This window comes from Anopheles arabiensis, chromosome 3, assembly GCF_016920715.1.
Source record: "Anopheles arabiensis isolate DONGOLA chromosome 3, AaraD3, whole genome shotgun sequence".
Taxonomy (NCBI): domain Eukaryota; kingdom Metazoa; phylum Arthropoda; class Insecta; order Diptera; family Culicidae; genus Anopheles; species Anopheles arabiensis.
This window is the reverse complement of record NC_053518.1, coordinates 5,771,219-5,790,804: the sequence shown is the minus strand read 5'-3', so window position 1 is coordinate 5,790,804 and position 19,586 is coordinate 5,771,219. Positions and strand designations below refer to the sequence as shown.

General features: G+C 46.6%; 1 protein-coding gene across 8 annotated transcripts in view; it reads left to right on the top strand.

Annotated features, from left to right (window-relative positions):
• Positions 1–19,586, top strand: part of LOC120899825 (protein spire) — a 119,230-nt gene that overhangs the window by 16,148 nt on the left and 83,496 nt on the right. For all 8 annotated transcript variants that reach the window (XM_040306077.1, XM_040306078.1, XM_040306081.1 and 5 more), the window contains exon 3: positions 16,834–16,868. In XM_040306077.1, coding sequence (XP_040162011.1) covers positions 16,834–16,868 — 35 coding nt within the window. The remainder of the gene's footprint in view (positions 1–16,833; positions 16,869–19,586) is intronic.

Sequence of the window (19,586 nt, the reverse complement as noted above, 5' to 3'; positions counted from 1 at the left end):
CAACCTGTAATTTCACATTGTTTTATAGGTATTATTTAATTTGACTTTTTTGTTTGCTTGGTTGGTTGTGTGTGATGCATTTTCACTTCCCCCTTCCAGCACCTCAGTGTTTGATTTTGCGCAAACATCCGCAAGTGGTAAAATGTAGATCGGATCTCCCATTCGAAGGGTAGTTAGTTTTACGACGTTGAGTGATTGCTCTCATTTCGTCGCTTCCGGAGCGCGGGACGACGGATCTGGGCAGTTTGCCGTTTGAATCGGACTAATGTGTAGCACACCGTGCGTGTGTTGTTGGGTGCGCATTGTTGTTTCGTGGGGGTAGAGTGCAAAATTGCTAAGAGGTCTCTTCCGACATATTTACGTCATGTAAGACGCATCACAGGTGAGAAGACCTCCACCACGCTCTACTGGGCGCTTGCCATTCTGGCGTGAGAAATTGTAGGCCTTCGAGCAGACACAGTGCGACACCAATATCGTTGAACCATTGGAGCGGCTTGGTAGTGGCAGGAGGTGTGTTGTAACTTCAACGAATTTTTGGGCTTCCAATGTGGCACCCACTGCCTGGGCAAATAAATGTTACCAACCAACGATCGGTTGCTCCACACGTGACGATGATGGATTCGAGCAGCATGAAGTGGGCCGGAGGTACAGTTTGTTGCTTTTTATGAGATCAATTAATTTATGAAATGGGCGCTGCTCGTGGTTAGTACCACGGAGACGACAGACAGACGGAAATCCGACAAATTGCTGTGGCCGAGAGCTGACAAAAATGTATGATACATGAGCACTTACCCACGTTGCGGGGCCACTAAAACACACTCTCAAGTGATGAGCGCCGAAAACTCTTTATGGTTATGGTGATTGCTACACGCGGATGTCGCCGCGCGTGGAAAGTGGAGTAATCTGGGGTGGTGGAGTAGTTGTGCAATAAAAGCATACCGAAAACGCCAGATTTGAGCACATTCGTTTGTCACATGAAATAAAGTAAGCGAGTGTAATGACTCTGGTGATACGGGATGTGTCTCAGATAAGTTGCTTTGCGTTTTAGGTTGAAGGGGAACTCCCGAACGCACGAGATCCAGATTTAATTTCCTATTTTCGGTCATCCAATTAAGAAAAAGCGCGCATGTGTTTGTGTGAGCGTTTGGATGGTGTAGATATCGCGCGGTAATAAAAGTCATCCCGACCAGAGTAATGCGTGAGGAGGTTTGTTTCCCGTTTTGATCAATTCGAGAATCGTTTCCCATAAGCCACAGCCACAGCTCGCACTTACCTCCTCGCTCCCGCACACTCGGATGACACATATTGGGAGTTCCCAAACCAGAAGTTTTCCCTCCCTCGAGGTACTTTCTATCCCGGGGTACAGGCTTAACGATCGCTCCAGTGTCGGAGCGTTTGTCGGGTGGTAGGTTTTTTTTTTTCATTGCTTCTCATCGATGCTCACCCTCAAGCCCCGCCTGAGTCATGTGATTGCTTTTCGGTGTGATTTGTGGTACGTTAATTAACAGCAAGCGATGAACCCGCATGTTGGACGGTAAAAGGGAACTAGTCTTTTTTTGTGGCAGTTGTTGTTGTTGGTTGCCCGGTCACCTCCCCCTTTGGATACGCTGACAGATAAAGATTAAAAGACACATGCATCATCTATCTGTTGGCGGCGCTCACATGTGGATTTGACGTTGATGAGGTTTTTTCTCCTCGTTCCCCCGTTTGCCGCTCGTTGCTTTCTTTCGGGAAAGCCTGTGAAAAAGCCTGCCTGTGCGTGCGCTTGAGGCGATGATAATCGGACGCACATGAATTGAGTGGGTGGATGCTGCTGCTGCTGCTGGGGTTCCGTGGTGTGTGGTACATGATTCCAAATCATCGTTATGTTCCGGCGAGAGCCATGTTGTCACATGTTGTTTTTTTTTTTTTGGGGGGTGCGCGTGAAGCAAGTGAAAGCCTTTCACACACCGCCCGACCGTGATGATATGAGAATGGGACGTTCATTCCCATGGAGCTTCACTTGGTGAAGCAGGTGGGAGCTTTGGAGAGGTTTTGTCTAAACAGTTTCGTTCCACTAGAAGCGCTTTTTGCGAGGCGGTGCTAGTGTGTGATGTGATCTACATTTTGAGAGTATTTTTCTACGTGATTAAACTTTCGCCTGAGAAGAGTACCTTGCAAGAGAAGGGTACGCGTTAATTGGATGTTGTCTGAAAGGAGAAGGTGTTGCATTTTTGGGAAGGAAAATCCTGGGACTAACGAAGACTTATAGTAGATTGTATTGATAGAACTTCCAGTTTGAAAATAGTTTCAATTTCTGTGGAAAATATTGGTAAAATTATTGCCATCCCTTTGAACCTTTTCCTAATAAGAAATAGTGTTTTGTTGTTTTAGTAGGAACTGAATGTAACCTTGTGCCATTTCATTTCCTTCGCACGGTTCAACAGTTTTCCAATTTCACCGCAATGGGTTGAACCCTTTGATCGTATATTGATTTTGTACCTCTAGAGATGGATTTGAAGTGAAAATTAATGTTCAAACATTAACCACCCTGTATCACTCGCACTGAAAATTTAAAAAAAAATCAAAATCATAACTTAAACACATTGCCGTTGATGCAGCACCGACGGCCAAGATCCACACTGCTGTGCAGCTCGTCACTTGTCATGTTGGAGTTGGATTTTTTATGCTTTCGAATTAATTAGAAATGTCATTAGGCAATGGGTTGTGCGGTGTGCGTTTTGCTACCCCCGTCCCCCATCCCTTTCCTCCATTCCTAATTTGTTGTTAGGTTGCGATGGAAAGTTTGAAGGCATTTTTATATTTTTGGAGGAGCCGCGGAGGCATCGTGGTTGGTGGTGGTGGTGCCGGCCCGTTTGTTTAGGCTTTTCCATCGGCATTTTCGCCGCGGCATTTCGGGCCAGCCCAGGGCTTTTGTTTTGAGCGTTGTCGTTTTCTTATAAATTACAAATTTTTCACCATCACTTTTCTCAACGCGAGCACGCCGCCGCCGCCGCAGTTTGTTGTTAGTTGGCCCTTTTTTCCTTTTGGGCCTAGCAAAATCACACCGCCGCAACCCGCACCGTTACCCGGTTTGTGTGCGGGTGTGAGGAGAAGCTCCCCCGTGTTACGGTGAGGATTTTTTTTTTTGGACGGGGGGAAGCATGTTGATGGAGGCTTCTGTGACTAATGGTGGCGCGCAGGTGGGTGCTGCTCGCTCACCTTTTTCTGCAGTGTCGTGCGATCGTGCGCACTTTGCTGTTTCACTTTCGTTGAAAGTTGTTTTTCTGTTCGACCTTCCCCCTCGCTGGGCTCATCGCCAAAGGTAGCTTTCCCGCGCAAAAGAAAAATGGCCTTGCGAGGGATGCGACTGTTACGGTGGGGTGCAAGGGTGGCTAAATAGTATCCACCGGAGGGTTTAGATACTTGTTTGTTTGGTGTGGACTGAGTTTTGCGCGGGGGGAGCTTTTTTTGTTGCTTTCGGAAATGATTTTTCCCGGTTGTAAGAGCTCTAAGTGAAGTTAGTTTTCTGGTCGTTAGTTTTTATGGCGACAGTTTCGAGAGAAACATTGAAACCACATTTGGGAAGATGTCATCCCTGTTGCTTCCCGTTTGGGTCTCTTGTAACTGTCCTCCCCCCTGTTGTTGATGGGTGATGAAAATGTTGTAATTAAATTACCGTAATCGTGGGTGTGTTTTGGGTGTTTTTATTTTCGTTTTCACTTGCGCTGAGACAACGGAAAGAAGCACTCAATTCATGTTACATTTTTTTACCTTCCCCGTGATGTTCAAGCCCTTGTAAACCCTTGTTAATGGCGGAAGGGGATGATTTATGGATTTAGGAAAGTAAAGAATACCATTTTTAATATTTGTGAACGGCAAAGTTTTCTGTCTTTCCGCTGAATACAAAAGCGGACACTGTTCGAGCAGGCAATAATAGTTATGACGCGTCAAACTTCAACAGGAACATGGGAAGTTGTATTTTGATTCATTTTAATTAACATCGCGCCTTAAATTCGTTTTCGCTGAGGAACATCACGGTTTTCCTACGTAACAGAACGGAAATAAATGTCTGTTTTGAGAAATAAACGTATCAAATACCTAGCTTCTTCAAACATGATGGAAATGTACAGAAAGTAGATCAACATTTATGTCTTTTTCACAGAACCTGGCAGAACACGCTGCTTGATTTTTAATGCAAACGATATCGTGTCAAGCAAAATCCCCTGGTGCATTCACCTTTTTCCCTGTCGAGTGGAGGTTGGTTGAGCGCCTTATAACCGGCTGTCCATAGTTCCTGTTGTGCCACCGTTTTATTGAAACGGTTTGAGTGCATTTTCCCTCTGTAAAAGGGCACCGGCTGCTTTCCGGTGCGCGGCGGCGTGCTCTAAGCGTTCATCAAAGCGTAACATGCTTAACCGAGAGAGGGGGCCACTGTTCGCCGTTCTTTGCGTTCTGTTCTATTACCAGTGTGTGTGTGTGTGTGTGTGTGTGTGGTACTGGTACTATTGTTTTGAACATGACTTTCCAATGTTGTGTATGTTCCGCTAGATGCATATCCCCAACCTGCGCTGCAGACTTCTGGCTGTGAAAGATTTTCAAGGGTCACGGCTTGATGTGGAGCGAAATTTAAATATCGAGCGGAGTGATTTGACTGAGCTGCCCACTTTTGGGGTGAAACTCTGGCTTCCTCTCCCCGATTGCTGATAATGCTGTCAACAACGGTTTGTTCTACCGTTAATTTCCTGGAACGGTTTCATCCCCCTGCCCGGGCGTTGCAGCGAGTAGTTCACGGCCGCCGAGAGTCTTTCCGCTCTGCCCCCACCCCCGTACTGATTACAGGAAGCATCTTCTACCTTGAGCCACTTTTGCATGCATCGCACACCGGTGTTGTCCGGCTCCGGGGGATGCTTACGGTGCATGCGCGCCTATTATGTTGTATATTATGTGGCGAATAAAATCTTCCCGGCACACCACAGCACCTGCAGCAGGAAGTCGAAGCTCGTAAAGCGCGTTAAAGGAAGGACCGGTTCTTACACGAACTGCATCACCACATCCAACGCACAGTAAGGGGGGGTGGAAAGAATGTGCAGAATGTTGTGCTTTGGAAGGTGGAACAAGAGGCACAGGGAATGCATCCATTGATGATGTGCATTCCGGCAGTGGGAAAAGGCTCCGAGAACAAGTTCTTCGTCGGGGCGGGTAACGTGTTTTGCATGGTTTTATGAATGTGCAAAACAAAAAAAGCAGAAATAAACATGTGAGAGCACACAAATATGAAAATACCGTACGACTGTTCGTTGGGATCAGTTTGTATGTTGTACCGCTTGGCAATGGGCCAATGATTCTGCAAGAATGTTCCCGCGAGAGGGCGAGAAAAGAGGTTGCGTAAAGCGTAAACAAATCTGTAGAAAAAGGTGTGCGAGTGTGCACTTTGGCTTGTATTACCAAATGTACAACACTGATTGAAAGAGTACAGTTTATTCAATATTGCTTAATGATGTCGAATCTTTAAAGCGATTTAAAGTTTATTTTATTGTCCATTTAATGTTTGAACTACAAATGTACGCGTGTCGATTGACTGCTTTTTTAATAATCTTCATCTTCTTGGGCTACTGGCTTCGATCTTCACCTGACTAATGAGCTTCTTTCCACACGATTTAAAACAATAGAAAAGAAAACGGCTGCTTTCCGCCAATGAATGATGGTTGCCCCCGGTGTTGCGAAAGAGGAAATACTTGTTGTTGCACCACATCCATCGCGCGGTTTGATCGTCGCTCGCTTCGCCAGGTGACCATTCTGTAGCATTTCTTGTTTGCTCTTTGCTCACCAGCATCAAACAACCAAACTGCATTCGTGTTGCCACCCCACCGCCTCCAAATAACCCCTCCCCCTCCCATTCTCCACTCCTGTCGAAGAAACGAAACGGAAGCTCCCCCAAAATGAGCAGCATTCATCTTCCGGGGTGGAAAAAGGCCATTTGCTAATCACTGTTTTTGCCCGTTTAATTTCGCATTTGCCGTGCCAGGTGTGTTGTTTGCTGTGCGTGTGGTGGGTGTATTGTTACTTTTTTTTGACATGCGTTTTTTTGGTGTTTGGTGTACATTGGAACATGCCTTGATGCTCGGTGAAACAGTCAAGTTGGCCAATTTATCATTAAAGAAAGATGGAAAACAAAAACAGGAACGAATAAAAAAGTCGTTCATTTTGGCGGATGTGTGTGGTTGGGGCGAAAGTGAAACCCAAAGCAGCAGTGCAGGGAGGAAATACTGATTTACTGCCCCAAAAGTAATGGCTGCGTGTTAGTAAAACTGATGCACAAAACAACAACGCGCAAAACGCGCGCGCTCTTGGACTCTAATTACACATTTTCGCGCGAGCGATGTTGCCTGGATGGGCGAGAAGATTTATAGTTTTTGTGGGTCCAGCTTTATTTTCTCTAAACTTTCATTGCCCGCAAATGCAACAACCAAAAAAATAATATAACGGACCGAAACTTGACTTGGTTTGGGACGTGCTTGGGAGGCGCTAAAGTAGGTTAAAGATTGATTTAAAACACGAAGCAAATGCGATCGTAAGCTGATCCGCTTGCTCTTGTTGCTGTTTTGACAATAGCACGTACTCACCGGCTCATTGACATGTCCACTCTGACGCGGGTAATTCGAAACCGATCGCTCAAGCTGCTGGTACCAATCGATGTGTGTTCCCCGGTGTTGGGGTGGTGCACGTGGTCCAAGCTGTCGGTTGCCATATCGGGCGTCAATTCTCAGCAGTTTGCCGGCAGATTAGCCGGTCGGGTGTGTGTGACACACAGTGCTGCTACCGCGAAGGCGAAGGTGAAGGTAACAGCTTTTAATTGACTTTCCCTATCCGCGCCATTCGCGCCCGTGTGTCTGCTTGCTGGAGATCTTTTGTACCGAAAATAACAACCTTTTTTGTGCTCTCTTTTGCTTGAAAAAGCGGCCCTCACCCGGAGAGGCAGTGAGTTTTGATTTAACCGCACTTAATTACTGCCGCACTCGCAGCAGGGTGTCATCGCATATCGGATTTCGTTTCCGACGCCTATAGGCATCTGCCTTTGTGTCTGTGTGTGTGTTTGGATCACCAGGAGATGTCCAGGCTGGTTGAAAACGAAACTTTGCTTCACTTTGCTTCGACCAGGTGAATGGCAGTTCGGAGTTGGGTTTGTTTGGGTAAAAAAGGCCCTTTACCATGATCTGTGCGATTTAGATGAGTTCTCCAAGTGCGGGGAGTGATCCAGCCGGGTGTGTGTGTGCATTATTCACTGGAAGAAAGTGGACTTTTCCGCTGTGGTCCAACAAAAACACAACAAGAGTGAGAGTGGAGTCACCCCTCCAGAAAGGCTGCAAATGAAAGGCTTTACACTGGTGTACCGAAGCGTTTTCTTGCATGGAGCTTCTTGGAGTGGAGTTCCTGGAGGAGTGTGTCCACCGGAGTAACTACAGTAGCGCACTTGTTTGTGCTCTGGCCTGTCCCGAAGATAGCCGGCGGCCTTTCGGTAAATGCAATTTATAAATCAATGTCAAAGCTGCGTGCGACTGAAGCGCTGTGACTCGACGGAATGACGCGGCATGACGAATGAGCATGTACCGCGTGTTTACGGCGCATTCCCGGCCCTGGTCTGACGATAAGTCGCCCCGACGTCTAGGTCGAGGTTGTCCCGAAGGCACACAGCTCACTCGCCACCGTCTTACACCGTTCAGAGCAATTACCGAGTGGAAAAGTGGAGACACTCGCTTTGCGCTCTGCCACACAGCAGTTTGCATTTGCATGTCCCAATCAACCGACTGACCCAGCGAGCTCGTTTAGAGCCGGGATGATCTCGGATGTTTGAATGTACCGCAAAGGGAACGGGCATCACCTTTGCAGCTTTTGGGGGAAGGGAGCAGCAGTACCACCGATCAAGGTTGATTTATCGACGAGTGGTGCGCGTGGGGTGTGCTGTTGATCGTATGTAGATCTTATCATCGGATCATTGGACGCATCTACCCGTGTTGACTAGTGTCTCTTAAAAGCACCTCAACAAACAGAGAGAGATAGAGAGAGATGGAGAGATGGAGAAAATAAAACAAGAGACTGGAACCTGCCACTACTAAGCTAAAGTGTCGGTTGTAAGATTTCAACTACAGTTTGCTGCTGCTCCTAGCCTGCGGAAAGCTCATCTGATCGGTTTCCGATCCAGCGATTCGTATCGGGAACCGTGTGTGGTGGCATGTTAGCTGTCATCGGCTAGTGGCATTTCTATCCATTTTCCGCAGGGCATCTTCATTTGCTTTCCGTGTGTAGATACGGAGTTTGCTGCCTGTTCAAGGGTGTTCCCCATCAGTACCGGTAGGGGAATCGGTAGCCCAACAAGACATCACAAGATCCAGTTTTGAGTGCCACTATTGATCGATGAGCTCGGTAGGCTAGAAACTACGCAAGATGTAATCGCTTAGGGATTAGAGAAGGAAGACCTTCTTTTCAAATAAAAATTGTAATTAAAATGTAGCACTCAATCGTAGATTGCAACGTGTTAGATGGGGTGTTTCGCAACCGAACTACCATACCAACGGATCCAACTTTATCATTGTTCCATCAAACTTAATTTTAGCAAAAGCAATAGCGAAGTAAAACGTTCATCTTGTTTTATTCCCTGTCAGTTAATTAAATACATTGTTTTTTTTTGCGGAAATTTGAAGCTAAAAGTAAGTGCCAATCCTCCAATCTGTTGTGTTCTATCAATTACGGTAGAATGTAAAACTGTCAGTAAAATACTTCCGGGACATGGTACATAGACATGAAGTGTTGGTCATGATTACCTGTGGTCTTAGAGCTATATACTGCTTGAGTCAGCTTTTTTCTATCGAGTTTTGTCACACATAATACCTCCTGCTGGTGCACTTAAATTGCACCATTTGTCATAGAAACGGCACTATTTCCAACCTGAAACAAGAGCTGAAAGATTTGTGTGTGTCGTAAATCAACAAAACGTAAAACACGCTTCACACACCATCGCTGCTAGTGGCGGAAGCATGCTCGAGCTCCGTCACACAGGTCGAATACGTCAGACAGTAAGTGGACATGAGAGCTTCGGAGACTGTTGTCGATAAAAATGAAATAATTCGTCATGGTTCGGGGCAACGAGACGCACACGTGGTTGCTGTTTGTATTGACGAACGTCGTTTAAAGCTCACGAGCTTTTCATGAAATCTGATTAAAATGAGTGATGCGTTGAGAGCTGATTGTTTTCCCCGCCGCTGGTGTTGACTTTAACCTTTAGCTTTTCTTTAGCTGCTTGCGTAAAAATGTTGCAAATTTAAGGTGCATTGTTTAATGCTGTCCTCTTTTTTCACTTCCACGTCCCTCGTTGGTCCACGTCCCGCTCTTTGGTATAAACAAAAAAAACTGCACTAAAAGCACTAAAATCACCCAATGCTTCAGGTGGATATTTTGTTGGCACCGAATTAAAGCCCTCGCCGTAGCAGCAACACTACGTTTTGCACATTCAGTTAAAAAGAGTGCAACGAGGCGCGTAATTTATTCGCCTTTGACACACTACCGGCAGGTCGTAGCCATGAGGGCGATTGTTTTTCGGTGCCGGCATGGTTGTCCGATTTTTTGTATCGTGTTTGTGCGTACGGTAGATTTATGATTTTGGTTTAACAATTTAACCCGATTTTGGTTTTTATTTTGGGACTGGTGTTTTTGGAACTTCCTATTCGGGTACCGGAAATCTCCTGTCGCAGTTGATGCAATGTCTTCGATCGCCGTGCCCCCCGACAACTGGCCATCAAGATGCAATCCACGAGCTCTGATTGTTGATTGCGTACGTGCGCACACGCGTCCACAAACAAAGCCCGTGCGCAAGTGCACTTGAAATCGCGTGTACTTTGGGGGGAGAAACACAGAGAGATGGTTGGAGCCTGTGATTCTTAAGTGGCCACTTAGCGGACGACTCGTGACTCGTTGGGGCGGCAAGCTGTAGACCGCATGCTCCACTATATCCACCCTACCATCTTGCCATCATGATCCGGCATGATACCGATACGTGAGCAGTGTCACGATTCACGACCCCGGAGAGCCCTTGAAATCGAAGCGATGCTTTCCGGAGGCATGGCCAATGCGGGAAAATCAAAACAAAAATAAGATGTACCTTGCCAGTAGACCGTGGCAGGATTTGGGTGTCAGGAATGCTTACCGTCGTTCCCCAATCGGTATTATGTCTAAACTTCAAACTTCACCTACTGCTAGAGAGAGAGAGCGAGAGAGTGCGTCTAGAATAAACAATAAACAGAAATCAATGCTCGAAAGGTGAACGTACGGGGTCATGAGCAGCGGGGATGCGTGTGCAGTGTGATTGATGAGGTGCTTTCACTGAGCAGGAAGAAAAAAAAGCATCATCACAACCCGGTCTCCCCAACAACAATTGGGGGAGAAAGTCACGCCCGATCGTGTGTGTATCACCGTTAGGAATGGGATGAGATGCACACACGTGTGATGAGGTGGGTGGGTGTGTGAATCGTGACGTTGGGAGTGTGGAGAACCCAATTCTCGATTTAATCAGATTTGTCCGTTCAAATAAACGGCCAAGTGAGGCAGATTGGGAGAACGGGGGAGAACTTTTCTCCCCAAAGCACTAAACAGGTGGGCGTACCTGGTGTGCGCTGGTCGTGAAAAACGTAAAGGAAACTGTCCGCCAGGATCATAACTTTCCGTTTTACATCCAATCATTTTATGTCTTAATTGACTCTCGTGTACGTTAGTTCGAGCACTGTTCCGAGTGCTTTTCCCCTCCATTCGAGCACTTTTCAAGGTCAATCGAGAAGGAAATTGGTGCTGTTTTCCGCATTTTGGCAACGCTTTGCGCATGTGCGCACCAATCATATGATAACGTGTTTGTTGAATGTTTACTTGCAATTGTGTGTGAGATTTACGCTTTTCCCCTCCTCGTTTGACATTTACCGCCCGAATCATGGCGTGGTTTTTCGACCTTCGGAAAAGGGGTATAGAACTGGCGCACTGTGCAATGACGTCACAGTGTTTTGTCTGGGAGGAACTCCCCAACAAGAATGGAGAAAGGAGTTGCTGGCTGAGACACGAAACGAATGTAATGTAGGGCCGGGGTCGTTAAGCAAACAAAACTAACCTAGGCAGGCAGGCAGGCAGCAGCATAAAATGAAAATATCGATTTTCTTTACCGGCGCCCGGAACAGCACGTGCTTTAAAGGTTCTAGACGCGCGCGGTGTAGGGCTGGAACTTTTTCCAATAGTGAAAGCCAAATGTGTGCTCATTAGCAGCGCAAAACTTCTCGAGGCCATAACTGTAGCATAACGGCGAGAGGTTAACGCACCGGCAATGTGTGGCGCACCTCAGGGCCCGAGAGTCCTTCGCTGGGTGGAACAAATTGACTGTTGCCGTTGTTGGCGGTGGAAAAACGGTGCAAAATTCGCGTGTCGCGTATGTCGCCAGTACAATTTAATATGGTCACGGTTTGCCGGTGCCGGTTTGCTTTATTGGATTAGGCTCGGAATCATTTGTGATTCGATTCATTAGAGTGATGGTTTTGTGTTGTTGTTTTTTAAAGAACCGTGGGCGTGGGCTTTCCGATCATTATTGGATGTGTTTTGTAAAGCCGCTTTGAGCTCGCCGAAGGTCTGGCTGCTTTAATGGGCGAACCGAGCGTCGTACGCTTTTAATGCTATCAATTAAAGCTTGTTGGTACAAGGGGAAATTGATTTCGATGTTAGTTGAGTTTGTAATTTTACAGACGAGTGGAGTTTTTGAATTTATTCTGTGGAAAATTCGTATGACCTTGCGATCAATGCTGTGCACTAAGAACAAGGTTTTCTGATCACATAGTTTTGTACCAGGAAGTGAGGCCATGCAGGTCGTTTGGTAATTTGGAAACTAGAACACAGCGCCGTGGTCTTATATTTAAAACATCCAGGTTGTTCGGTACCCCGACATCATCGCTGATGAAGATGTAAGCGCATGAAACTCCAAGGAAGCGCCTTTATTGTACAAACATACTTACGCAAGTGCACGCAGCATGTTTCATACTAACTAGCATAACGATTGAGTGCTCCGGTTTTCCTCCTATCGGTGTGGGGAAGTAGGAATATATTTTCCCGCCACGAAGAAGCAATGCACAGTACTCCCACTCGGGCTATGGATTTTTCTCGCGCCCCGAACTGCACGCAACAGCATCCAACCTGCAGCGTCGTTGCGTCGTTCGCTTTCAAACATGCTCGACATCATAATTATGGTTAAGCAGATGCATTACGAGTGGCCCGTTGATGGATCTCCCGGCTGTTGCAGAGCGTTTGGTTTGTTGTGTTTGTGTTTCAGCGCTTGCTCCAGTTATTAGCATACGATGATCTTCTTTCTTTGTACGGGAAGATGTTCGGTATCGATGTTATGGAACCTCGATGTAAGAGTTCTGTTGCAGTCAACTTTCTTCGGCGATGCGATGGGAAAAAAGTAAAACCGGGTAGCGGATGACGGTAGTACAGAACTAGTTGCATTTGTTTTGCATGTGCATGCTGATGAACTATGTGCAATGGAAGATGCTAATCAATCATGTTTACCTTTCTATTACCCTACTGACGACGAAGCAGGATGGATGGTTTATTTAGGTCTTCGCACCACAAAATTATGTCATGGGATTTGCCCTAGGCGATGCTTTAAGCAAGCTGCATGTTGCATTGTGCAGGATGAGAGTTTAGTTTTGCTTTCAGTGTGCGCACTCCCTTTCTGGTTGATTGCTTTGTTGACCTGTTCTCATTACGTGTCCGGGTCACAACATCGAATGTATCATAGTAACACGTGCCTAATGGAGAGTGAAGAACAAGGGGTTTCTAGTAGAAAGTAATGCAACTCATATAAATAATATGAGCGATAAACTGTAGCAATAATTCAATCAAAATAATGTAGTTCACCTCGAACCTTTAACCTTCACTTCTTGCTGCAGTTTCCACGACCGTCGTTAACCTTATTGCCACTAACCTGCTGAAGCATACCTATTGATATATCTGCAAAGCAATTCAGCTGTTGGTTTTGGAGCAACAGGTTCCTTTTATTACGACTCCCGCCTCAATTTCTGGGAGGCATTCGGTGAAAGAGAAATTCCTCGGCCCGCAATTTGGGAAGGGAATGCATATCTCTCGTGCTCCCATCGAACTACTACCGTCCGATGGAGGCCACGTGATAAGAACAACTGGTCACTCCACAAGTGAACGCGAGTGGACCGCGTGCACCCCGCGGTGCATTTTTTCGCATTCATTTTGGTTTTTCCTCTTCCACTTTAGGCTGATACCAAATTGTTGTGGCGCACTTCGTTCTCGGACAGTGGAACAATTTTGGCAAAAGCCAAATTGGGTGAAAGTAGCGTGAGAGAAGGAGTGATTACAGTGCTGCATTGCAGTTACCGATGGTGCGAGATTAATTACATAAATCTTTTCGACAGGAATAAATCGTCCACACGCAGGGGCGCTGGGAGTGTGAGTTGATTTAGGGGGTCTTGTTTCTTGTTTCTGGAAGAATGTAGTCGTAAGGAGCGTAGAGAGCTTTAATTTCATATCGCTTCTCACCTCTGTTGTGCTGCTTAATCTTTGAAGTGTTTTTGCAAGTGCCGATCGTGTGCACTGGGTGTTCAAGCCGTTCTTGCTGCAATTACATCATGCACCGATGAACCTCTGTTAACGGTAAACTATCAGCTGATACTAGAAGGTGTGCATAGATCGCTTCCCCTTTAACGAGGTACGGCACGGCTATGCGAAGAATTCACTCAATGAACGAGACGCACCTTCCCATGGATTGGTGCAGGAATCAGCGAAACGTCGTCCAAAAGACCACCACCACCATTTTTCAGCTGTTCGATCCACGGCCCAGTGAGGTGACGTTCTGTGTTAGTTGTGCACCGGGCTTCTAGAACAATGCAATTGTTTTACCGAGGGTGGAAGTAATTAATTACTGATATCGTTGCTGGGACCAGGTGGAACTAAACGGGGGTTGGTTGGCTTTCACGCCTCAAGAGCCCGGGCTTTGAGCTCCGTCGCTGTGCGAAAAGGGCTCACGGATGATGTCACTTGGATGTCTGAGGCCCGCCTTTCAATTACGAGTGTTGTGCTGATTATATTTTAAGACTAAATGAGTCTATTCTCTTCAGAACGTGTCGCTGCGAGGGATATAACCGTTCGATTAGACGCTTGAAGACGGTTTTTACAGCTCTCGCTCGATCGATTGCCTGTTCGTGTGCTGCAAAGAGCTATCCGCCGATGGCTAATAAAAGTAAGCACGGCTAGCTTTGCTACGAGAGTGTTTGTTTTTTGTAGGTTGAGGTTAGAATCTAGGTTAGTGGATGGGTTCCGCCTGTTGCCGTCGAATTTCCTGCCTCGTCCTTGTCTGCCAGCCGGCATCTTTATTGAACTGTTCGAACTGAATGTTGGAGTTGGAAAACGCAAGAGCGAGAAAAGCCCACCTATTGCAATGGGGAGGCTCATCAGTCGAAATAGCAGTGATTAGCAGCGATACGATAATCGACGTACGCGGCCACGCCATAGCTCGAACAGCTCGATTGTCTAGGCGAGGCCAAGGTTTGTAAAATCGCTCAGGCGCACCAATGAGACTTCTTCGCGAAGTTGATGCCGGGTCTGTGTGAGGCGTCGGAAAGAGCATTATGTTTTGGAAGAGGTAGTTTCCGCTCGCGGGGCGTGAGTTGCGCTTTACCGCCCGGAGAAGATGGTGTTTTACGTTTTACGAAATGGTCTTACACACTATGCCGTAAACTGGAGCAATGGCCTCCCCCGCCGGGTGAAGTTGGCTTGACCCAAGGCGTTAAGATATTTTGGAGGTTACGTTCGGCCGGTGGTGGTGCTTATGGCGTGCGCTTTTACTGTGATGGTAACTTCATGGCGGTAGAAAGTAGGTAAGGGCTGTCGGAAATTAAGCCTCACCTCACGTGATCATGTATACATGTGTGTATAAGCAGGAGTTAAGTAGATGCTGATTATTACAAAATAAGTAGTATTGATTGGAATTTGCTCATAATGCACAACACTCAACCGTTTGCACCATAAAAGGGGCTGTTTCTGTTCATGATCTAATTGAACTATGCATGACTTCAGTTTAAGATATTTTGGTCACGACTTGTTTGTAAGTGATCATTACTTCGTATCGTCACATGAAAGCACCGACCAAGAATTGCGCTGTCAATGAACTTACCACCACTTTAGCGGCTGCTTTGAGGGGAATGGTGTAAATGCAACACGAGTAGCGGTCTGCAACTGTGGCAAAACAGAGAGTAAAATGCATACAAAAAAGTGAGAGATCATTCCACTATACACACCTCTGATGGCAACATTGTAATCCCGCCGGGTAAAGTAAATAATCGTGAATAATTAAGTAAACAAACAAACAAACAAGTCAAGCGGCCGTGTGTCCGTAACAACACCTTTCATTTTTACCATCAACGGTCGGCGGCAGTAGTCTTTCGGTCGGGCTCAGAGATATCATGTCGCCGCGCTGTCGGTAGCTGTCGGACTTTGCGCGAGGACTCTCGATGGTCGGGTTTGTTGTGCGGGATCAAAAGGCAAACAGTCAGGGAGTCTGCCGAAAAGCAACTCCTCTAGAACTGCTTACACACCAGGGTGATTAAAGTCCTTCTTGCGCGGAACAACAGGGCTTGCGGTGAAGTTGGAATTGAATAAATTGTAATCCACATCCAATGAGTAGTGTTGTGCCGTGGGTCCGCTGACGTTTTACCCGGATGGTGTGGGCCGACGCTTTTTTTCTGTGTCCCGGCCCAGGGAAGGGCAATAAATCAGTCCATGGATATCGGTTGCGACACGGGCGGTATAAGTCACGGAGAGTCCAAAGGGCCAGAACGGCCTGTAACACTTGTCCCCTGCTGCACAGGATGCTTCTCGGCGGCGGTGGTGGTCCACGGTGTCCGGTTTTGGCGTCTGTTGCATGCATGTCCGGTGATATCGAACGACCGGTTTTCCGATTTCAATTCTTCTCTGCTTCTTAAGCTTTGTTTCCCTGAAGTTTCTTATTTGGAGCGCTTTCGGCACTCGAACGCGCAGTAAGTTGGCGGCGTAAGTTCACAGACAGCTCAGAAATTCTTTTCCATTCGCCTGAGAGAAAGGTGGTTCTGAAGATTACACCGCGTCATTTCCCAACGCACCTGTTTTCGGCTGACAAGACATCTCCACTCAGATTTGATAGCCGAGAGAGTATTGTAGGCAACATAGGAAACGATCGATCGGAGCCGTTGTGGTCGCTGTGGGAAATACAGCTGTCATCGTATCGTGGCTTACGGGAACCACCGGGGAGCGCATCATTACGATCCGTTTTATTTTAATGAGTCTCGCTCCTTGCGTGATAAAATTCTTGATTGAGTGGAATAGAGTCGGAAAATTTATGGTTCAGCTATCGTACCGCGGGAGGGAATTCGATTTGATGCAACGCCATTCCAATGGTTTGGAAGCACCGACACGATACTGTGTTGTTGAGTTTGATTGCCTTAATCCATTCTATTCACGCCTCATTAAGCCTTCGCCGGGGAGAAGGGGGCGAGTTGATTAATTAAATATTGAATATGTTTTCCGGCTTCTTAGCTCGGCAAAGACTCTCGAGGTTCCGGTGTGTGTTTTTAAAAATTTCGGAGCCCTCTCATCGTGCGACAACTTTCAGGTGAAGCAATCTGTTTTTATCATTGAATGTGTAGTCTGTAGTAGAAGATTGTTTTCTTTCTCTGCGTTATCACACGCAATGCAAAACCTTGTACGAGCATGGCACAGATGTACTAAAGATTGTTTGTTTTCTTCTCCGTCTTTTCTCACCCACAGATAAGGAGCTGTGCATTCCATCGACCCAGAAAAAGGTGAGTATTCGTCGCACTTTGCCACTGGCCCGAGATGACGTCGAGGAGCGATTCTGCGAGCGGCCGAGCGAAGAGTGGGTTTGCATTACGCACTGCCAGATTGAGATACGTCGGTGTTGTCCCTCTATCATCTCGGTGTTGTTATCGCTCGACGAACGATTTCACCACTGCGAGAGACAAACATCGTCGCGGGCTGTGATCGCTTACGGCCAGGTCCTAACACATCTCTTCCTGCGTATATGCGTACAGCCACGGGCGACTGTGGCATCCCGCTTCCGTCAAGTGCCTGCGTTTCAATGTGTAATTAAATCACATCTGATTAAAAGTGGTAGATAAGTCGCGCTATCGCGATCATGTAATTACAGCGCTGACCCGAGTCGTACCGGCCTCGGATGCGGACATTAGGTGCCGTTGCGTTTGCATTTCCCGTTAGTAGCGGCCGGAACGGAACGGGCCGAAAGCAGTGAACGAATGGTTTGGTATTTTTCGGCACGCCGGGATAACCGTCGACACGTTGTGACAGCGACGGGGACGGGAGTAAGCATTAGCGTGTTAGCTTTTTCTTTCGATTTTCGCAAATCACGTTTCTCGAATTTCAAGACAGTTTGTACGTGGGTTTGTTTATTCCGCGGGCAAACCTCTGGAACGCGAGATAGACGAGCCGCTCCGCACACGGCTCAGCTGATACTTTTGCAAGACTAACGGGAAGCCGTTGAGTAAACCGTCACGGTCAAGTTCGTCGTCTGCTCGCGTCGATGTTTCCACTCGACCGAACGCGCTACGACCTGACGCACGTTAGCTAACGATGTTTGGTTGGTCTCTGTAGGTATGGCCCGGTTTTTCGGGGTGTAGAGTGCAATAAAGCTAGCCAGCAAAGCAGGTGAAGAATGGCTAGTTGGATGGTTTCACTTTCGACGGGCGAACTCACCAACTAGCAGGAAGGTGGTGCACTGCTTTGGAGCAGAGAGTCGAAGCAAGGGTCCTGAGCATTCGAGAGGCATTAGAGATTGCCAATCTAAATTGTTTTGTTGTGGTTGTTTTGTTGAATGAAGTTTCGATCAATGGCTGGCTAGGAGAGGAGGGTGTTCGGTTGGTCGCTGGAATGATAATTGAATCAGTAAAAACATATGGAATGGAATTCGTTTGGAAGATGCTTATCGCTGATATGAAGAGGGAAGGAAAAGCGTTGCGTCTGCACGCCTAACAGCAAACAATTAAACCGCTTCTACTAGAATGTGGTGAATGTTAACTATAAACTGAAATCCGTGTTTTAGTATTGATCGTTATAGAATTGTTTTTGTTGGATGGTGTGGGCTTGTATTGTTTCATGTTTGATTGTTTTCCTAGCATTCCATAAAATTTAATACACAAACAAAGTAAGATCTAGCGACAGACAACCTGGAAAACTAAGTTATAATAATTCTTTCCTGGTGGGCCTGTGCTCACAGAGGAAGAACGTAGGATGATTGGAGCTTACGAGAGTGATAATTCCAATAAGTTATTGATTCTTTGTTTCTCTCAGCATGGCCCTATGGATATGAAAGAACAGACAAGATAAACCAGTGGAAAGGTCAAGTTCAAGAGAAAAAGGGTTGGGCCCGTGTGAATGCACCGAATGGCTCGTGTGTGATGCCATAAGTCGATAAATAAATCCCCCAAGACAAACTCGATGATCGTATGCACCTGTGTATGGCCCAGGCTCAGAAAAGTTGTTCCGACCACAGTACACGGCGGTGGGATAGGCTTGGCTCATTGAGATAGCAGCGTGACAGGTCGAAAGAAGGAGAAAGGTCTTAAAATGGATGAAATATGGATAGATTTTTTATGCGTCTAATTGGATGACTATATCCCGAAGGATCGTCCCGTGAGATATGTTGGTGGTCGCAGCTCACCGGTGGCGACTGTTCGTGGGATGTTGTGCCTGTCTTTGTCTTCCCTCGCCTACACGAGTCGTCTTTTGTACTGGTTAGCGATGCGTTGCTATTTTGTTCTTGTGTGTAATTTCCGGCCATACGCGAGGAACCGTACCTGATCGTAAAAAAAACCCACAACATCTTTGCACTCGTTACCCACTGTGTTTTACGGTGACCACCCCAACCATTGAGGCAGTAAAATTTGAAACCAGTAAGGTTATCATTTTATGGCTTTAAATAATCCATTATCGAGCGGATTGATTTATTGAAGGTGGGGCTTTGGGCTGGTTTGCCGATGTTGTGGGGGTCAGGAAAATAAATTTCTTAACGACCCGTCAATAATGATAAAAAGAAACATAATGCAACGAGCATTCAATTCATACATCCTTTCACTTTTGACTAGCTAGCTACCCGGTAGAGTTTGCATGAGTGACGAGCACAGTTAGTGTCTATATTTAGGTAAATTTGTTCATTACGTTCGTCAGCCGATTGCGGTTTGACTCCTTTCGACCCTACGGTTGGGCGTACATTCCTTTTCGAAAATGGGTCAACCGATAGAGAATTGGTCTTGAGTATGAGAAGTTGCCTCCGAGAGCTTCATCCTGAAGATGCAATAAAACAATCCAACTGCAGGCACCACAATCTGAGACGTTCGCGATCTACCGTCGATAGTAGCAATTTCCTTGTTGTTCCGTTTTACAACTCCACGCCGTAGGATGCTCTCTGTACGGCATCATATCCCAGTATCCGAGTGACCTATTTATGATTATTGCTACCTTTTTTCCCATCGTCCTCAAATCCCATA